Below are 22,570 nucleotides of genomic sequence, written 5' to 3'. Positions count from 1 at the left end.
TATGATATGTGACATTAGAGGAAAGGATCATTTTTACATCATTATTCTCATTTTCATTAAAAACACTTTAAAATGATTGTGGTGGGTTATTGCTTAAGGATGTGAGAATGATGTTGGCCAGGACACCCCTGCAGCACCACAATATTTCATTTAAAATGATATTTTGGCACACATTTCACCAAATATTGTGCATCGTGCAATTGCAGTAGACCATACTGCAATTTAGCTAAAGTTTGGATTAATTGTTCAGCCCTAGACATTATTGTACATTCTGAACATAAAGTCACTGTTGATGATTACGTCCACCAATTCCAATATTCACTCTCCTTTTAGCTCCGGTTTGGTCTCCACTGGGGCTGCACAAGTGCAATAGCCAAGTCACAGATCCAGAACTGATTTTTTTTTCAAGGAAAAGTGTATACTGTAGTGCTTCAGAAATGACCTGAGTCTTGTTCTCCACCCCAATACCACATCGTCATGATTTTAATAGTTATTTTCTGCATTAAAAAATGGAAATTCTAATGCAAAAATGATCATTCCCACTAATTGTATTGCATATTGTAATTGCAAATTCAGTCAAAATAGTCTCAATCGACTCCTGAGAGAAATGTCTGTCTCTTCAGCTGCTAAAAGCTCCTCTGCATCCACCAGCCTGTCTCTAGCTGAGTCTGTCTGCTGTTTGCTGCTGGACCGGTGGTGTACAGCAGGTTTATCAGAGCTTTTTCACTGACAACAGCTGTCTGCTGGAAACAGGTTGATGAGAGCAGTGAGACTGAAGCAGTCCATCAAACTGAGCTGGTCCAGTAGAGGTGAGGGGGGCTGCACAGTAAGACATCATTTTTTGTGGTTTGTAGATACAAACACCACCTCTCACATGTGAATAGTTTTACAATGAAAAACTAAACTTGCCAGTGCTGTGACACTTTCTCAATGATAGCAGTCAAGTTTGACATTTATGCATTGCAGGTGGGGCTGCACGATATTGGAAAAAACTGACATTGCGATTTTTTTTAACCCTGCGATATATATTGCGATATGAAAAAATACAGGAATTATTATTATACAGGACTTGAATAGCACTTTATGTTATGCTGCACTGCTACCATCTTGTGGACAATTAACCTGCACTGATCTTGCAACTCACTCCATATGCAGGGGCGTGGTCTGCTTTGGCAAACAGATTAAGAACAATTGTGATTGGTGGATCGCTGAACACAGTGTGTGTCAGGTACCCTTGAAATTAGATGAGAACACGTTTAGTTCATTTGCCTCCTACATCGCAGGACCTGCAATGTGACTATTGTGCACACGTACATTGCAATGACGATGCTCAAACGATATATTGCAGCTCTAATTGCAGTGTCATTTTACTTTTTAGCCATCATATAGGCTGATATGATAAGCCAGAGGTCCTCAAACTGTGAGGCTGCTCAACAGGGGGGTGCAGGTGAGTTTGGAGGGGGGACAGAAAAGAAACACCCGAAGCAGGTGACAGACAGGTGTTGTAAAAACTACAGGTGCATATACGTAGATACACACACACACATGCCAAGGCTGTGACACAGCTCATGGAGGCCAGTGTTTCCCCTATAGTGTATTTGGCAGGGCGCCCCGCCCCCCTAACAGACACCCCCACCCTGCCAACAGGATCCCCACACAGAAATTCAAGTTGTAGATTTTTTTAATTCCATTATTTAATTTATATTTTAAAAGGGCTTATATAGCCAAAATGAGAGCATCTCTCCCAGCCCCGACCACAGCGCTTGCCGATCTCCTGCCCCAGTTAACGTCGCCACGACTAGACCCAAACACACCTGTTCAGCCCTCCAACTGAAGCACTCAGTAAAAAGCTGCAGACGGGTCACCACCATCAGTCTGGCTTTGAGCTGCTGTATTGTCTACATTTTATAGATGTTCTAGTTTTGATGAAAAATGCATCTGCAGGTATAAAATACAGTCATTATCTACTCACCCTCATGCTGATTGAAGGTGAGGTTTAGTTTTTTTAGTCCACAAAACACTGCTGGAGTTTCACAGGAAAACAGTGTTACAGAATCTCCCAAACAATGGAAGTGAATGGTGACCAATAATTCCAGAACCTAATTGAGCATTGTCAACTTTATATGTCTTCTTGAGTGTCACAGTAATCCAGTGATAGTTGTATGGATGTCTGCAGAACGTTACAAGAAAGGAGCTGTTAGTAGTTAATTCAGCATACTTATAATGATGCCAGTTAACATGTAAATATCGGTTAAAGAAAACAGGGCTCAAGCCGTAGCTCACAGTGTAACTCACTATATGGCAACATTATGCTTCCTGTTTACAGTTTCTAAAGCAGCATGGGAAATGTAGTTCCAGGATACAGTTGCCTTGATTTTGTCTAGAGGTAATTTCCTGATGTATCAGAGACACCTCATTTGGGCTTCTATGGACAGATTTTTTCTCCAGGGGAGCATGCCCCTGGACCCCCTGGCTGGCTACTTTTTCCAGCTGACTGGCTGATCCATATTGTCGTGGAAGCCCTGTTTTTAAGTTGATGCAATTATCAGTTGTCATTTCTGCAAAGGAAAACCAAACTATTATGGCTGCATTCATATTTGTTTTTGTGGACAAGGCTTCACAGATACTGTGATAAATTGAATTATTTAAAATTTCAGTTCTTATATGTGGGGAACAGAAGAATAAAATAATGTTATTTATAATTTATATGTTAAGGGAAAATAATAGGAGAATAAGAAACACCAATTAGTTTACTTCCTCTTTGGGCAGAGATGTTTGTGGAATGTCATCCAACTCCAACATCCAAGCCACAATGTGTTCTCCCAGGGCCAGCTTGACAATCTCAAATATAAAACCTTACTGGGTCAGGATTCCAAATGGAAAAGAAAGACTGCTGTCAAATATGGTCTACAGATAAGTCTGGAAATTTGATTCTGAAAGAGTCTGGAATTTTGAAATGGAAAATGTGTAGGAAGCCTGGTACTTGGCTCATCTCTGCACTGATGTCAAAAATGAGAGCCTGATCCTGGTGGAGAACGTGGGGCGTAGGTCAGCTTTATGAAGCTGTGAGACAGACTCAGGAGCAGCTGATTAGCTGATTACTGATAGGCTCCCATGGGGCTAAAATAAGCTTTAAGATGAAGTGACTGAATAATGATGACAATTTGCCTTCTTGAATTCGAGGTGACTGGAGAACATTAGGAAGAAAGTGACACGAAGGCCAGAGGTGTACCCTCAGTCAGTGAGCAGTCATGATTATAACAATAAATGCAGATTTAAGCAAAAAGTTGCCCCCTAATGCCAAGTTACATTTAAATAAATGTGATCATGACGACCTGACCTTTCTTTGCTGTGAACAACCGGCTGCTAGAATGAGTTTATCATTTGACATGTTACTTGTTTCATGGGTTATCCTTCAGTTATAACTTTACTGGATGAGGGCGTTATTGTCACGTTATTGTCACAGCATATTCCTATTGGTGGAATACCGCTGTAAAGGTACCTTTTTGTTCCCTTTCATGTTTGACTCCCTGGCGAAGTCTTGATAACACACATAACACATCTGAATTTGACATTTTGACATGACCACTCTGTGACAATATAGGCATTTTAATTGTTATTAAAGAAAGTGCCATGGAATCTTCAGTGGTTTTTATGTATTTATGTATATTCAACTCATTCATATTCAGTCATGTATGTTCACCTCAAAAAAACTCAACTTGAGCCCAGGGAGCTCTCCCATAGATGTATAGCCTGTATGTAGACACTGCAGACGTCACCCCACTTTCATTGGGTCAAGCCTGACCTGTGAACAAATCCATGTAAATGGGTAATACCTAAGGGTTTATGATCTACATGGAGGAAGAACTTTGTTCACATTGATTATGAACCCTTGAATGTAGCACAACTCATTGAGATCAGCTGAGAAATAAATGTTATAGACCTTTTTATTCAGAATAAAAACAACAACAACAACAATGAAGCGCTCCTGCCCAAACATTTGTAGTGTTTAACACAAAGTCAAGTATCAATCTGTTCAATGATTCCTCTAATCTGTTAGTGATTCTGTTTTTGTGTCACTCATTTGTCTCTGTCTCTGTTTACAGCTCACTCACTGTCCCCTCTGTTCTTGCCGTAGGTACGTACCAGGGTCAGTGGACTGGTGGGATGCGTCATGGCTATGGTGTACGTCAGAGCGTTCCATATGGTATGGCCTCTGTCATCCGCTCACCTCTACGAACCTCCCTGTCATCGCTCCGCAGTGAGCAGAGTAATGGTACAGTCCTGCGTGACAGCCTGTCTGACAGCCCTGCCGGCACCCGCGGTGGCTTCGTACTCAACTTCCACTCAGATGGAGAAGGTTCAGAGAAGAAGAAGGGTCTTTTTCGCCGTGGTTCCATCTTTGGTAGCCTTCAGCGACTGCGTAAATCAGACTCACGCTCGTCCATCTCCAGTAAACGCAGCTCAGCACACAGTGACACCACCATGAGCCGCATCAGCTCAAGTGATGCCAACTCCACAATCAGCTTTGGAGACGGAGACCCAGGCGATGACTACCTGCCCCTGGAGGACAACGTGGATGCCACCACCACTGAGTCCTACATGGGTGAGTGGAAGAATGACAAGCGCAGCGGCTTTGGAGTCTCCGAGCGCTCCAATGGCATGAAGTACGAAGGTGAGTGGTTGAACAATAAGCGCCATGGCTATGGCTGCACCATCTTTCCTGATGGAACCAAAGAAGAAGGAAAGTACAAGAACAACGTGCTGGCCCGGGGCATCAGGAAGCAGCTGATCCCATTGAAGAACGCCAAAACCAAACAGAAGGTGGATCGAGCCATTGAGGGAGCAGTGAGAGCAGCTGCCATCGCTAGAACCAAAGTAGAGATCGCCATCTCCAGGTAAAATATCCTGTGACATCACAAATAAATCACTGTTTATGCATGCATTTGTACACTTAATTCAGCTAAGCATTTTAACCTGTTTCCTGCTTTTATATTAAATATGATGCTGTAGAGAGCTGAGAGGAAGTGAGAGGTGAGAGGAAGGGAGGATGTTGCACAAAGACCACTGGACTTGAACTAGGATTGGGTAATATGGCCCACCATCAGTCCATCACTCAGTAACTGATGATATGTGTTCACAAAGGTGTATACCGCTTTGAGTTTCAGCTGAGAAATGTGTGCACTAGGGCTGGGCTAATGGATGATACCATCTTCCATCATGATGGCTTCCAGTCATCGACCACTGAATCCTCTACCATCATAACCTGGTGGTTGAAAAGCCTTCTGTATTTGAGGTAGTGTGTCCCCTCAGAGTTGCTACAGAGTTGTTGCCTCAAGTTGTTTTTGACATGACTACACCTCCAAGTAGTGTTTATTATTTTTGTATTAATATGCACATGTGGTGCTGGGTTGAAGACTCTTTTAGACCCAGAAATGATATCATTGTCCATCGCGATGTTTCACTGTGGACATCATCATATGCCAGTTTGGTAGACATGACCAACCTTAATGTGCACGCAGCAAGTTTGCTATGTTATATACACTATGTATGTTTGCTACATCAAACAAATTAATTACATCACAATGTACTGAGAAAGGAATATTCTTCCATTATATATCATTTCTTTATTAAACAGAAAAGTACAACTGTTCACCCTGTAAATTCAAGTTTTTCTCTTTTATCAAACTATGATGAGCTTGTTTTTTTTTTTTTTTAAGAGTTCTGTAGCTTAGGGTTTTTCAGCCTGGACCCTATTTTCCCATATTTTTGTGTCTAAGTCACTAATGGGGACACCAACTTTTGGAAGTGGTCCAGAATTGAGGCAGCAGTCAGAAGCAAAAGTAAATGGCAATGTAATCAGTCCAGGCAAGTGCTCACCATCAAAGTGTGTCCACTGATGGAGCTTTTTTTGTCACTGATAGGCTCAGATTATTATTTTAAAGCCCCTTTTACACTGGACAAAAAGCCCACTAACACCAGCTAACATCTGGCTGTTTCCTTCAGTGGGAAAGGGTATAATCTCTCTCAGCTCCTGGGTCAAATGAACTGATATACATTTTCAGTAAAAATTAAAATCAGTACAGAACTAAAAGAACTGAAAAAATAGCTCCAAAAAATTATATAAAGTAAATAAAGTAAAAAAAAATAAAAGTAGTGACACTTGAAAGTAGCAGTTTTATTGAAATTGGAGCCCTTCTCTCAAAGTCCCTGTCCTCAGTAAGTAGTCCCAGTCCAGCAGCAGCAAGCAGTGGTGCTGCTCAGAGGTTCTGCAGCCAGATGGCTTCTGTTCTTCTCATGACCTGCAGAGACTCGACTAAAGACACGCTCTCTCTGAACAAATGAGGGTGATGATTTAAAATCACATCGAGTGAAATCTCATGACTTACTTTTCAGTGGTGTCACTGGGATCCTTGTTGTATAAATAGATCTAAAGACTGTGACGTTTATTGCAACTTCAGGAATATCTGCTGCCTGCCCTTTAACATAGAGCTCCAGTCTCACCAGAGCAGTTCTGTCTGTGGCACAGCAGCCTTCGGTGCTGTTTGGCTATTATTCAGTCAGAGAGTGCTGTTGATGGGGCATTTAGTGAAGAGTAAAGACTGGTGCCTACAGACAGAGACAGGCAGCTGCATCAGAGCCAAAGGGGAGCATTTAAATAGCATTTATTTTATTCCACTAATTATTAAAAAGCAGAATACTAGAGCGGATGATCATATGTTGATAATTCAATCCCTAAATCACAGTTTACACAGTGGACCTAATTAACCTTCCTGACCATTTTTACTGCCATTTTTGCATTACCCTGTATTATCATGGCATTTTTAAAATACACTTTTAAAACTTGCAACTTACTGCAGCTTACAATTAATGATTATTTTCATAGTTGATTAATCACGCGATTATTTTCTCAATTGATCGATTACTTGTTTGTCTTAAAATGTAAAAATATTGGTCAGTGTTTCCCAAAGCCAAGGACAATGTCCTCAAATGTCTTGTTACACTCACAGGCCAAAGATTTTCAGTTTACTTTCATAAAGTAGTAAAGAAACCAAAATATAGTCGCGTTGAAAAAGCTGAAATCAGAAAAAATTGATTGTTTTTCTCAGAAAATTACTCAGACCGATTAATCGATTATCAAAATAGTTGGTGGTTAGTTTAACAATTGATTAATTGATTAATTATTGCAGCTCTAATACATTCATTTATGTGGAGTTAACAGGCTATCTTGTTTTTATTTCCTCTCATCAGGAAAACAGTATAGGATGTTTTAGCCTCCTTCATAAATGAGACTAAATAAGTGCATGTAGGCAGAATTAATACATTATTTTACACATACAACAATATACACATTTTAAATGCTTTATAAAAAGCTGTAGTGCAGAAATAAATCTTAAATTTGCAGAATTTCCTCCACAGTCTTTAATTTACCCAAACAAAATCTCATGTGACCTACCTGTGGGGCCTGACCCAGTCTTTGGGAACGACTGGTTTAGATGATGTGAATAAACTTGTTTCCAGCCTGTCTGGTTGTGTTTCTTGCCCTAGTGGACTTGATGTTCCCAGATCTCAGCAGGGAGCATGTTGAGCGCAGTGTGATTATGACTGATTGGAAATCTCAAAACTTTGAAAATAAGATTCAAGTTGTAAAATTGATCTTTAAATGAGATAATCAGAGCTTACCAGGAACATGATGAAGAATTTTACCCATAACACAGTCATTTAAAATGTAGAAAGGCAGGACCCACGTCGGGCAAGTGGTACAAAAGAATTGAACTATTAAACTATTTTGATAACCGGTTAAGCATTAAAGTAATTTTCATGCAAAATGGCAGAAATTGCTGTTTTCAGCCTCTCAGATATGGAGATTTACAGCTTTTCTTCATGTATTATCATATTAAACTGGATATCTTTGCAGTTTAGACTGACAAAACAAGACAACTAAAGACGTCTTCTTGAACAATTAGCTTTTTTTTTTCATCAGGGGAAGAAAAAATGGACTTTAGGCAAGTAGAATTTTGACTCACAAGCCCAACTGAGCAAGTGAAAACAAACTAATGTTCTTTTCAACATTAATGTTGAACCCTGAAAGGTATCAAAATATGTAGGAGACTGTGCAGATTGTGGTGCTGCAGAGATGTGCTGGCCTCCACATCAGATTCTACAGTCTAAAGAAAACTAATGATTATTTTCATTATCAATGTATCTGTCAGTCATTTTTAGGAATAATTGATTGGTTGTTGGTTCCATAAAATATCAGGAAATGGTGAAAAATTAATCCTGTCACAGTCTTGTCAATTGAAAAATAGGTCCAAATGTGAAAATGGGTGGAGCACACTAATTGATTAGTTGTTTGGTCCATAAAATGTCAGGAAAATATTGACTAGTGTTTCCCAAAGTCCAAGATGACGTCCTCAAATGTCTTGTTTTGTCCACAACCTCAGACATATTGAGTTTACTGTCAGAAAGGAGTAAAACAAACAGAAAATATTCACATTTAAGAAGCTGCAATCAGAGAATTTGGACAAAAACAAAAAACAAAAAAGAAGAAAGAAGAAAGAAAAGATCCAAACTGATTAATGGATTATCAATATAGTTGCCAATTAATTAATCAACAAATCATTGCAGTTACACATCTTTAATATGTTTTTCAGTGAAAATAAGAATAATTATGATACAAATTATCATTTCCTCTCATATCACAAATCACATCACAATTGCAATATCAGTAAAAATAATCTCAATTGGATATTTTTTCAAGCTTGTTCAGCCCTAGTTCTCTGTAATGTCTCCTTGTTTCGTCTGGGCCCATGTCACGCAATCATATTTACTACCGCTGCACATTATGTACTAATCATGCTACCATGATTTTTAAGGAGTTATTTTACAGAAACATCAACATACTTAACTATTTTATACTAACAGAAACTGATACATATACAGTAGTTTTTTTTATTATTAATGATGGAACTGAAAATGTCCAGACAGTAGACAATAGATTAATTGATCTTTGATGATTTTGACTAGGGATGCACCAATACCACATTTTGTCAGACCAAGTACAAGTACAAGTACTTACATTTGGGTACTTGCTGATACCAAGTACCGATACAAGTACTTAATAATGCCATTAAAGTTCTTACAATAACTTTTAAAACAAGTTTTATTTTCATTAGATGGTCATTTTCTAAATGTAACAAATAATTGTTGCTGTTTCCTGCTACAAGTGTAACCATGGTTACTGTACACTTTACATTTTCAGGTTATTTGTAGTAAGTTACTTTACTGATTTTGTGTTCCTTATTAAGCTGCAGTTTACTGTGTATATGATATATTTCAGTATAATAATTTCACAACATTATTGTGGACTTAAGAATTATTAGAGAGAATTAAGTTTACTATTGTAAATGTTATATATAATTATTTAATTATCATTTACAGCATTTTAACTAGTATTTTGATTATACATTTACATATGTAGTATTTAAGTTTCTTCTTGTCTCTCTCTTGTCTAAGAGCTAATTGTTCCTACCTGTCATTGTTTACAGGGGACAGGTATGAGTGTGGTGGCAGGTGTGCAACAGTTTTGTTTACCTTGCTGTGAACCCCCAACACATGATCAGCGGTAAAAACGCTTTGCGCTGGTTCCCCATTGTTTTCCTATAGAGAGAGCAGTGTCGCCCGACCAAGCGGCAACGCTACCCAAGGCGTAGTGCACCGCTCGAACTGCTGCGCTCAAACTTCAAAATATTTTGAATCTTGACCTTGTTTGCCACTGACTTTTCAAAGCGCAACCAATGAGATAACAACTGAATGTGACGATGCAGGCAGAAGAAACCGCAGATGTGTCGAAGTGACACAAGTAGAGGAGACGGTGACAGATGGTTGACTCTTGAAGGAAACACCAGAACCGCAGAAGATCTCGCCAAAGTGATCATTTTAACGTCACAATGAAGGGACGACAAAAAAATCTCGCGAGAACTTCGTAAATCAAGGATTCCTTTCCAGACACGACCTAATAAAAGCCTTTCAGGGTTCCCCAAACTCTGTAACACAACATTAAAAACAGACTACAATCTCGCCAGTAAACGCCTGGCGAAATGTTAACAGACAGGTTGGATTATAAGATTTCTGAATCATATCATTTATGAACTTAGCTACATCCAGAGATAAAGTGAGCTCAGCCGTTTGTACACCTGTTTTGGTGAAGATTAAGTACACAAATATAAGTTGTAGCAGCTTATTATGCAGAAAACGGGGTTACAGACTGGTGACAGCGTTGTTTTTTCTTCGTCTTCGGATTAAATTGCCAAAGCATTCAAGTAGTTTACACTTGCCAGGACTGATAGCGGCTGGCTGCGGTCTACAACTGCACTCTGCATTATTTCAGTTTTACATGGACTTACATGGGATTGGACAGTTTCCAAAGTTGCTGCGGTCATTGGTGGATGATGCTGGGGACTAACAGTCTCTCGCCACATGAAAAAAAAAAAAGAGGATAAGCATCAGCCAACTCCTGAACTCCGCATCATGGCAGATCTTTAGATGTTTACTTGTATCGAGCAGCTACTTTTCGTGACAGGGTATCGGGTGTGGGGTATCGGATTAGTTTTATGAGTATGAGTACGAGTCTGTGAGGTCAGTATCAGACCGATACCCGATGCTGGTATCAGTATCTGTGCATCCCTAATTTTGACAGACATTAAAGTGATAATTCATTCAAAATTGAAATTTCAGTCATTATCAACTCACCCTCATGCTGATTGAGGTTGAGTTTATTTTGTTAGTCCTCAAAACACTGCTGGAGTTTCACAGGAAAACAGTGTTGCAGAATCTCCCAGACAATGGAAGTGAATGGTGACCAGTTTTCAGACAGGAAAAAAAACCAACCAGAAAAAAAACGCAGAAAATGCCTCCATGCTGCTCCTCTGGTGTAATCCAAGTTCCCTAAAGTCCCATCATGCCATTTGCACACTGTCACACACACAATTCAGACAGTGTGCATGTGAACGCTCCAAGCTAAGGATCTACAGTGAGGATTCAGGATAAAAACATGGCGGAAATAACATTTGCATTGGCATGTTGGGGCTTTAGGATACTTGGATTACACCAGACGAGCAGTATGGAGGTATTTTATGTTTTTATTCTGTTGTTTGTTTATGTTTGAAAACTGGTCACCATTCACTTCCATTGTTTGGGAGATCCTGTAACGCTGTTTTCTTGTGAAACTCCAGCAGTGTTTTGTGGACTAAAAAAACTACAAACTACCTTCAGTCAGGATGAGGGTGAGTAGATGATGAAAGAATTCTAATTTTTGGGTGAACTGTCCCTTTAAGGGAGTAGTGCCTTATTGCAGCTGGACCATTTCTTTAATCATGCAAACCAAAATGCAAACCAAATTTTGCATTTTAATCATGATAACTGCTGATCAGAAATTACCTGGATCCAACGAGAACTCGACCATCCTCCATTTAGTTTTGGCACTTTCATTTTATTCCATCAAGCAAAGAGCTCTGCTACACTGTGCAGGGAGCGAGGACTGTGTCAACTGCACCTGTCCACCAAAGCAGGGAAGCAATGTAAGGATGAGTGATTCTCATTCCTGAGAATCTTACAATCTTACGATTTAGAATAGAAGAACTTAGAATTTCATTTAGCAGACACTTTTATCCAAAGCGACGCACATCTCAGACCTGATGTGACACAAGCAAGGATCGAGTCAGGAGAGAACAACATGGTGCCATGAAGCACAGGTCAAGTCTGACAGGACGAGGTGTGAATGGGGCAATTCATGTCGTATCAATAAAACTTGAAGAATCTAATTCCAATCAAGGATTTTTAAGGATTTATGTGAAATATATGGAACTCATAAAATGTTTAGGTCTGCTTTAATTTTCTCATTCTCCCTTGCCCTGTGCCAGAAAACACCCTTGTCTCAGACAAGAATTCACAACTTCAAAATCTAAAACTAACAATACCTACTGATAACATGGGTATAAAATGTGCTATAATCATCTTTGTATTAAAATATATATGTTAGAAAAATGTTGGCCTTTTAAAGTTGTGTCTCAGATTTTTACAGAAATAAGATTAAATCAGCAGTAACAGTGGTTTGTTTGATTATAGTGTGTTACACTCCATGTTAACAGGAGGCACACATGTACATGTATCAGTGTACACATGTTTAAATCCACACAGACATGAGTTACACGCTACGACAGTGGAACCCAGAGCAAGACAAGTTGTTGGTAGAATGGAGGAAACGGGAGATGCAGTGCAGCCGTAGCTGTTGAATGCCGCTCGGAAATGTGTGGAAGGGTTTGGGCTTGCGTCACTTTTCTCGTCATCTGAATAGAAAAGACGGCGAGGGAGTGAAGGAGGGAGTGGGAACAAAGTGAGAAAACAGAGAGACAGAGAGGTGAGGAGAGGAGAGGAGGAGAGGAGAGTGGGCTGCAGAGAGAGAGAAGCAAGTAGGCACATTCTTACATTCTTGGCCAGATCGCCAGATTGTGGGTTTGTGTGACAGTGTATGTGTGCACCAGTGCAAGCATCCTACCTGTGTGTGTGTGTGTGTGTGTGTGTGTGTGTGTGTGTGTGTGTGTGTGTGTGTGTGTGTGCGTCAGAATAGTGCTTGTCTAAATAAGGCCAGGGAGGAGGACTTATCAACAGCTGACAGGAACTGTCTCACACCACCCTGTAGCCCCAGCCACACACACACACACACACACACACACAGAGTCAGTGAGTCAGTGTGCTTTATCTGGTGCTCTCCTTGGTTATTCTGGAGGAACGGTCTGAACTGTTGATGACATGGCTGCCTTTAGAATGGTGCTTCCCTGGTCTGGTTTCAGTTGTAGTCGTAACAGCAGGCCAATAATAAACCATTATTGTGTCAATAACTGCAGTTAAATGGAGCACATGTTTTATAGTTTCTTTGTGTGTAGGGTCTATAAACTGTGAAACCTGCATTTGGTCAAATCCTTTTTCAGTTTCATATCTAGCCGAATGTTACTGCCTTATGTTCATAGAAATATGTGATTGGGAGATGAGGATTAATGCTTTCCAGTTGCTGATCATGAAAACCGATGATATTGAAAAAAACTTGAGCCAGTTCTTAGCTGATGGTGATGTTATTTTGTCATTTTTAAAACACAAAATTCTTTGAAAACATGCATTTTAAAACTCTCACACACCTCTTGCAGTATAATCCAAGTCTTTTTTTTATCTATTTGTATGATCAGTACTTCCAAAATCCTTGCTAATGAAATTATTTCTGAGGGCAAACATTCTTGTGCGTGGAGCCAAGAACCATGAGGTGGTGGAGCCCAGTGGTGTCTTCACAATAAGGTGCTAAGTTTGTGCTGCTGGAAAACATTAATGAATGATTAATCATTAATCAATAATCACTGGTAACAGCAGGGGTGGAAGTAATTAATTACAAAAACTCAAATTACTGTAATTAAGTAGTTTTTTTGGGGTACTTGTACTTTTATGAGTGCATTTTCAAGTCTGTACTTTTATTTGTACTTAAGTATTCATTATGCCATGTAATCTACTTAGTTACTTTTAAAATCATAGTTGAGTACTGAGTACAATTTGAATTCATATCCAGACCTTTTTTCTGCATTTTAGTTGCCAATAAAGTGATTTGGTAGCAAAAACGCCAGGACATATGGACAAAAAACAAAACAAAAAAAAAAGTATATTTAATGACTGATCTTTAATTGATTTTATATTAAGAATTTAACCAGTTACAAATGTATTCATGGATACTTAATCAATCGTCGTGGAAGTAACTGCACCTCATCTAGCTTTGTTTTGTCTGCTGGAGACATTTGCTGAATAAGGAAATAAAAACTTGAAATGAGAAAAAAAAGACAAAAAAAAAACAGCCAATCAAAATGATGGGAAAAAAACACTTATTTTGTATCAAATCAATTATTAATGATTAATTGATTGTTAGTGTTTTAACTATTGGTAAAGCAAAACAGAAAATTTAGAGCCCTAGTCTGGAGAGGTGATGGTGACATCATCAGTTAAAAGTAACAAATACACAAATACTTTGTACCTTTACTTAAGTATTTTTCTAACACTAGTACTTTTACTTGTAATTGAGTAATATTTTAGCAATGTAATAGTAGTTGTAGTTGAGTATAGATTTTCAGTACTCTTTCCACCACTGGGTAACTAATTCATTAAGGTAAGGTAAGTTTTCTGTACCCATGCTTTCCAGAACTGACAGGTTTTCTCATGGCTTGATCTGATCTGATCCTTGTTCATCTAAAAATGGCAGCAGTGCACCACATTTGACATTGTTTTGTTGGGAGGAGACATTTGTTGAATGAGGACAGACGAACATGAGCAGCCGTTAGGAATAGAGGGCCACACAGGAGTGGGTTTTCACTCCTGTCCTGTCTCACTCCCACAAAATACTCCCATCCTGTCCCAATTCCATGACAGGGTTAAAGAAAAACGTTCCTGTCCCATCTCAGTCCCAGAAGAACGATTCCCATCCCCTAATGTTTCCGTCAGTCCACAGTCCACACACATTACACACATTTTTATCTATGAAAAACTGACCTACAGTTTTTTCCTGTTCTGTCTAGAGTTGGGCGATATGTTAAAATTTTCCAGATGATCATCGTCAGCTTATCCATCGGCGATTGGTGATATCATCATCTCCACTCCCACCTCCTCCCGTCCTCTCCAGTCTCAGCTAGGAGATGTGCGCAAGTGGCAAATTCACTATGTTACTTATGCTGCGTACATTCACTACGTCCAATAGACAAAATAAACTCACTTAGTGTCTAGAAATTACATGTTCTCACACTTATTTTTAATTTTAAACAAGAGAAATACAGAGAAATACAACCGTTCATCTTCTGAATTCAAGTTTCTCTCTTTTACCAAACTAAGATGAGCTTAATTGGCTTGTTAACTCCTCAGACAACACACTTAATTCAAACTCAACAGTAAAACGTAAAACTCAATAAAATTGTCTTTGTTAGTCTGTCCACTCTTCCAACAATCACCAACTCTGGTTTGGTCAAAATAAATCTTGAATTCACTGCGTGAAAACAGTGTAAAGAGTCTGACTCTGCAGGCTGTTTTCCTCTGTACTGCCCTGCTGGATGAGAGCGTGGTGCAGAGCAGAGGCTGTCACTATTACATTAGCAAAATAAAATGACAAAAATTGGCCAAAAACAGCAATCGGCGATGGATTCAACCCATCGTTGATAGATGGTATAGTCATCCAATCACCCAACCCTAGTTCCGTCCCTGAATTGCAAAATTGAGTCCCATTCCATGGGAATCCTTCATGATTCCCAAAAAACAGTCCCTCCAGGATTTTGTGGGCCTTGTTTTGTGATTGTTGTGGCCTAAAATGCCTGATTTCACGACAATTACATGTTGCAATGTTTTTAGGTATTTTGTGCAATGAAATTGCGGGATAAAGAGAAAATTGAAATTTGTGAATTTTTTTTGTATAACAAAAAATCAAAGGCATCTTTTTCCAATGAGAACAAAACCACCCTTTGTCCTGAGTGATCTAATTAACTTATCTAATTATCTAATAAAATAAAACTCAAACTCAAAAACTTTGTTAAGTGTTAGTTACAACAACAAATGTGTTCTTTTCAGAATTCATTACAAAATATATATATATATGTAAATGCCAAAAAAGTGAATAGTAAAACAAAACATCCCTGTCAATTTGACCAATCATTGTAGCTTCCATTCCGTTCTGTTCCACCAATCACAGCAGTCCCTTGCACTAACATCATACGTGTACATCTCACTGAACCGATTCATTGGTTTGTTTTATTATTCACTTTTTTTGCAGTTATTTTTTTTATTTTGTCACAAGTACTGAAAAGAACATCTTTGTCATTGTTATGGACATTTATCAATGTTCTGTGCACTTTTATTTCATTATTTTGTGCTGTTTTGATTGAGTTTGAGTTCCAAAAAAATCCTGCTTCTTTGTGAAATACCCCCCTGGAGCACTTCGTCATGTACAAATAAAGCAGATTTACTCAGCACAGAGTGTGTTTTTTTTCTTCCTGGTGAGCTGTAGCCAGGGTCAGTCAGGTCAGGTCAGGTTTACCGGTTGATTCCACCAAGCACAGCACATCTGCGCCACGGCTCTGATCCGTCCTCCACACGGCTACAGGCCCACCAGTAGCGTTTCAGAGGTATTTCAGCAGCGGAGCGTTTGCCCACCTGATTATGTTTACTCTCTCAGGTTTTGTTTCCTTGCTCTTTGTGCTTCTTCCATGGATAAACAGACTAGGTGGTTAAATAGTGTCTTTTCTGTCTGTTTTTATGATTGTGAGTCTGCACAGGGGCTTTTATTCCATCAAAAATAGATTCGGAGCAGAGAGAGCCTTCTGGGTTGCACCAAGGTGCTGCTGGTGGAATCACAAGCATTGTGTAGAATGGCTGCGATCAGCTCCGGCATGACGTGGCGCAGCCATAACGCAACACAGCCATGCCTGGTGGAATTTAGCTGCAGTGGCAGTACCTATACCTCAGTTTTCTGGTACATGCAGGACTTCTCATTGTTCCATGATTTCTGCGAGTGGATAAAATTGCACAATGGGATGATGAAAAAAAAACCAATTGTGATGCTCTTCTCAGAGTGAGTTCATAAATGGAATAGAAATGATGGATTGTTGCAGCTAAATGACACAGATAAGCAGTTTGATTAGAACTGGGTGTGGAGCACTAGAAACCAAATCAGTTCTCATGAAACTGAATAACCTCCAGCTCCAGCTTAGGTTAGGTATGAACACATGTTGATTAAATGTCGCTACCCTCACTAATGGGCACCAGAAATGCCAGTCAGTTAAACTGAAAGTTAATATTTTATTCATATTATTATTTTTACATCTGTATTTGTTTGCTCATTTGACATTAAGTCAGTGTTGTAAGAAACCATTAATCATCTTTTATTAAGAACAGATGTTTATAACTCTTAAACTGAGCAAACTGGTAATGGAGTCTGGCAGGCAGTGAGACAAGGCAGTCACTGAACTCAAACTGTGTGTGTGTGTGTGTATGAACAGCTGATCAACTTACAGTGTAGGACTCATCCTTGCTTGACAAACTATAATGTTGAGCTTGTTTTGTGCTCATGTAGGTTCAGTGTCCCTGCTGGGCCTCAGTTTGCGGGGGGTGGGGGGGGCGACAACTTGCTTCAAACATAGATTGCATATTAAATAGGCAGTCAACGTATTGAATATAAAGTCTATAGCTTCAGCTTCCTATCTGGACTGCAGTACCCATTTTTGAATGCTAGGGTCTTACATACTTCTCCTTTGACCACTGTAATGTTAATTTGAAATAATTTAGTACTTGATGTTGTAAAGGACAATGTCTTTGGCTAACGTTAGCTAGGACCACAAAGAGGTCTCATTTCAAATGTTATGTTGATAAAACCTAAAGATCAGAGTTTCACCAGTTAATGTCACTTTTAGGCTTTAATTATGTAGTGACAAGAAAGCAAAAGGAGAAAATAACTGAAAATATATATTCTTGCTCTTAACACAGCCACAACAGCTCTTTTCTGATGTACAGCCAATCATAATGTGTCTGTCATCATTACGCAGGATGCCAGCAGATGTGGCAGGCTGAGCACATCTGGTGCCCACGACGTGGCTCCAGCCCCAGCGGGCAGCTGTAAATTCCCGGATGTAAACCATCTTATATAAACCTGCGCAGTTTGTCAGTAGTTTGACATATGTAGGCTGTGACAGAATAAACTGACATATAACCACTTAACCAATGCTTACTATAATAATACTTTGAGATGCGCCAACTAGTCTAAATTCTGTTTCATCAATAGAGAAATAAGTCATGAAGAATGTCCCCAGTTTAGGTGCAATTGTTAAAAATTCTGAACACTTCTTATTCAGGCTGCAACTAACAAGTATTGTCATAGTAGATTATTATTTCGATTAATCTATTAATAATTGTTCTGTCAATAAAGTATCAGAAAATGGTGAAAAATGTTGATCAGTGATTCCCAAAACCTAAAAGGTTTCCACAACCCAAAGATAATCAGTTTACTGTCCTAAAGGAGTAAATAAACCCAAAAACTTTTTAAGAAGCATTTAAGAGAAAATCAGAGAATTTTGTTTATTTCTTAAAAAATTACTCAAACCAATTCATCAATTATCAAAAAAGTTGGTGATTAATTTAACAATCAATTAATCGATTTATTGTTGCAGCTCTGCTTCTTGTAAGTATTCCTATCCTGTACTTAAATATAAAAATAATCAACAGTTGCTGCCCAGTTTAAACCTTCGGTCCAGTGAGACAGCAGTATTAATCAAAGAGCATCATCACATGTGGTGGAGGTGGGTGGAGAGGGTAGCAGTACCAGGTTATGATTGTAAGTTCTCAGATAACACAGGGCTGTGTAAATGAACAAATACTGCAGCACTGTAGTCAGTTTCATAAATGTCTGCTCAGTGGTGTCTGCCAAATTAGCCGTATTTAGTAAAATGGGGGCAATTACCCTGTGAGTAAATTAGCCACTTACTTGCTGGATGCTAAGCTCGCTGAGTATGTGTATTATATTTGTGTGTGTTTTTTGCAGAACATCCCATGCCCGGGCAAAAGCAGAGGCTGCAGACCAGGCTGCACAGTCAGCCAGTCAGGATTCAGATATCGCCCGAGCTGTAGCCAGAGAGCTGTCCCCGTCCTTCCACCAGCCAGGTACTGTGACAGCAGCAGCACTGCAACAACACACAGGAGGGCAGCTTACTGTCAGCTAGTGAAGAGGAAGACCAATCAAATGCTGAAGACACTAAATTAAATTAATTAAATTTGCCATTGACCCTGCAGACAGCATGATCTGTCAGCATGTTTCTGTCAGAAGAACAAAGAATTAACTGTCCTGTGTGTTTCCTGTTTTTGACTGCATCCATGCTGCATTCCAGGTGGTCACCTGATTTAATGTCGACATCTAAAACATTCTTTTAATATCGACCAGAACATTGCAGTAAGTAGTGATGTAAACATAAATCAGTCCCTCCAGGATTTTGCAGGCCTTTTTTGGAATTGTTGCAGCCCAAAATGCCTGATTTCACAGCAACATTTCTGAAAGAAATTCTGGTGCATGTTGCAATTTTTGCAATGAAACTGCAGGGCCAAATGAAAATTTCAAAGGCAATGTTTGCAATTCTTTTTGTATAATTCATAAAAAATGGCAAATTGTTCCAGGGAGAACAAAACCACATTCTGCTCTGAGTGTTCTAACCTCATCAAAAAAATGATAAAAATCAGCTTTATTTGTAAATGAAAAAGTGCACTGGGGGCATTTCACAAAGAAGCAGAATCTTTTTGGAGCTCGAGCTCAGTCAAAACAGCACAAAATTATAAAATAAACATGCACAGAACATTGATAAATGTCAATAACAATGACAAATGTGTTCTTTTCAGTACCTGTGACAAAATTAAAAATATATATATAAATGCAAAAAAATCGTGAATAATAAAACAAAACATTGAGTCAGTTCATTGAGACATACCTGTATGATGCTAGCAAAGGGGACTGCTGTGATCGGTGGAACAGAACAGAATGGAAGCAGTGATGATTGGTCAAATTTGTAGAGAAGTTTGGACAAAATTGCAAGGCTGCACAGAATTCACAGGGATTGGTTGAATTCGTGTGAACTGTTGTGAACACAACACATCACAACTTCCTGGAGGGGCTGAGCAATCAGGATTTTTATGGAACCGTAACATCACGTTGGCAAAGGCTCTCATAATGGGGATAAAACTTCAGGCTGAAGGAGGCCACCTACAGGGAATATTTGGTGGCCACAGAATAACTTTTTGCCATGCTGAATGTCGAACCTTGCTGAGAATGTCTGGAAGCTTCTGGACAAGAGGCTGAAGAACACTCAGGTCAAACAAAGTCTTGTATTGTGTAACCGTGGATGCAGATTTCAGATTGGTTTCCCTCATGTTCAGTGTGAGGAGCCTGCACAAAACGAAACTCAGTGTGTCCTGACCACCAAGTTTTTCACCATGTGTCCACATTATCAGGTGGATAGATAGATATCCACTGGTCAAGACTGGCCTGTGAACAAATGAACAGGGGAGCTGCAAAAACACTATAACGTTTGCATTTTGTATACGTTTCTTAACCAATTTCAGTGAGTCATTTTTATATTCATGAGTTCATTATCTGCACAGAGCAAAGGAAAAAAATGGTTTTCTTTCTCCATGTAGATCATAAACACTTAATGTGACTCATCGAAATCAGTTGAGAAATAAATGTTATAATGCTTTTTATTCAGAAAATACCTTGCTTCCCTGTTTGCATGTGTTTGTTCATAGGCCAGTCCTGACTGGTCCAGTATGGTGGTGATGTTGATGTATTGCAGAAATGGGCCAGTGCAGTATCTATGTACATATGTCTTAATCTCTGTGTTAGTGACAGTCATGGGCAGAGGCATGATGTTTTTTGTCTTTGCTCAATTTTAACTGCTTTCCGAGTGTTAGACTTGACTGCTGCCCATACTGTTAGACTTGATGACTAGTCAAGTGACTAGTTAAAATTATTGTTCAATCAACAGGGAAATTAACCAAATTAACCAGTGCCTCCACTGTCTGTTCCTCATCAGTGTACACATCACACACATCACTGCAGCAGGCTCACCCAGACTTGCCAATAGTTTTGCAAACATTGAAATGCCAGTTGGACGTTCAGTCTACGTCTTTTTCAAGTATTGTCCAGTTCTCTGGTTCATAACTGAATCCAGAGATACATAGGAAGCTGTAAGGATCAGGATTTGTGGTCCACTGTTAGGCGCTAGATTTATCACCACAGACTGATCACTGTGGCCGGGAAGCATCTGAAATTTAATGTCTGGGAAAGGCAGGTGTAACTTCTGTGGCACTGTTTTATGAGACACATACAGAGGGAAAGACAGGGGTGTCAAACTCATTTTGGTTCAGGGGTCACATACAGCTCAATTTGATCTCAAGTGGGCCGGACCAGTAAAATTAAATCATAATCTATCGATTATTCTGGTGATTAATCGAGTAATCAGATAAAAAATATTGCGTGTTCTGCATTTTTTTCTATTACATTACTTTTGCTTTATTTAAGAACAATGGTAATATACAAAAGAGAAAATAAGAGAGGTCTCTTAAATGAACAACTATAAATTGCTAAAGTAAAACTACTCAGTAAAGTAACTTTACTTTTACTGTAGATTTACTTTTACTGTTTTTACTTTTTACTTTTTTTTCAAGTACAAAGGTAAAAGTAAAGGTAGTAATATCTGCAGAAACCACAAACAGAAGAGTGAACTAACTCTTTAAACTGAAACAGTCACCAAAATGTTTTGTTAACATGTTAAAATCAAACATTTTTCTTCTGGAGCAGGACAGACGCTCCCAGACCCCCAGAGGACAGAGGACTGGTTTACCAACATGACACCTTTTTCTCCTCTTATGAGTTTGCACGTCTGTATTTAGTCAAAAAATAACAATAAGAATACCATTAAAGTACAACAACAGCAATAAAAATGTTGATTTTTCAAAAATGGAAACAACAACATGCAAAATTTTTAATTGTAATTAGGTATTTTTATATTGTGGTATTAGTGTTTTTACTTAAATAATGAATGTGAGTATTTTTTCCATCACAGCAGGTCAGTGATCAGTGTTTCAGTGACTCTCTGTGGATCAATGAATAGTGTTTTATTTATGGCGGCCCGCCACATTAAAAACATCGACACCACATGATTTTCTATTTTTTAAGCTGCGCACCTTTTCCAGTTGTGTCTAGAAGGTAACTCTTTATTTGCACAACTCTCACGAGATTTGTGTTCGTTATTTCTACTAAAATAATCAAACTCACGCGATCTTTCACGGGTCTAGGGTTCCCTTCTAAACACGACCCTCTCTGTCTCTCTGTCAAACTACAGACAGCAGACTGTCTGTAAACAGCACGATGTTACACTCTGCAGTGTTTCACACAAACACTTTATTAGAGGACGACGGTATCAGTGATTGATTAGTGATCAGTCTGTCCTCCTCTCCTCCCTCACCTGTTCACTCTGCTGTGAGAAGGTCTGAAAGTTTCTCACAGAGAAACACAGACTCTCCTGTTTTACGTATAGGCCTCTTTATACAGTTGTTTAATTTTATAAGTGCATTTGGTTGGTGTCGATGTCATTAACCATCACGTTAGTTTCTGTTGTAATAAACTCTGTAATAAACTCTGCAGCTGTGTGATAATAAATTACATCAAAATTTAAATGTCGCCACTCATCAGTACTCTGGTCTTTAATAACTCCCACATGTAAAACACAGTGTGATGTACAGTTGTTCAGATTTAAATGGATTTTAGTAATCAAATTACTCGAATTACTCTAGGAATGGTTTCAACCCTAAAATTAATGTCTTCTCTGTAATTTTCACACTTTGCAAAATCATCCCACGGGCCGGACTGGACCCTCTGGCGGGCCGGTTTTGGCACGTGGGCCATACGTTTGACACCCCTGCTATAGATGGTCAGATAGACAGACAGACACTTTACAAGTTA

General features: G+C 39.0%; 1 protein-coding gene across 2 annotated transcripts in view; it reads left to right on the top strand.

Annotated features, from left to right (window-relative positions):
- The window catches only part of jph1b (junctophilin 1b), a 44,711-nt gene that overhangs the window by 9,648 nt on the left and 12,493 nt on the right, over nucleotides 1-22,570 (top strand). For both annotated transcript variants that reach the window (XM_084732656.1, XM_084732655.1), the window contains exons 2-3: nucleotides 4,139-4,898; nucleotides 18,605-18,723. In XM_084732656.1, coding sequence (XP_084588782.1) covers nucleotides 4,139-4,898; nucleotides 18,605-18,723 — 879 coding nt within the window. The remainder of the gene's footprint in view (nucleotides 1-4,138; nucleotides 4,899-18,604; nucleotides 18,724-22,570) is intronic.

This window comes from Lutjanus erythropterus, chromosome 12 (assembly GCF_056507025.1).
Source record: "Lutjanus erythropterus isolate fLutEry1 chromosome 12, fLutEry1.hap2, whole genome shotgun sequence".
Classification (NCBI taxonomy): domain Eukaryota; kingdom Metazoa; phylum Chordata; class Actinopteri; order Lutjaniformes; family Lutjanidae; genus Lutjanus; species Lutjanus erythropterus.
This window is presented reverse-complemented; position numbering and strand designations above follow the sequence as displayed.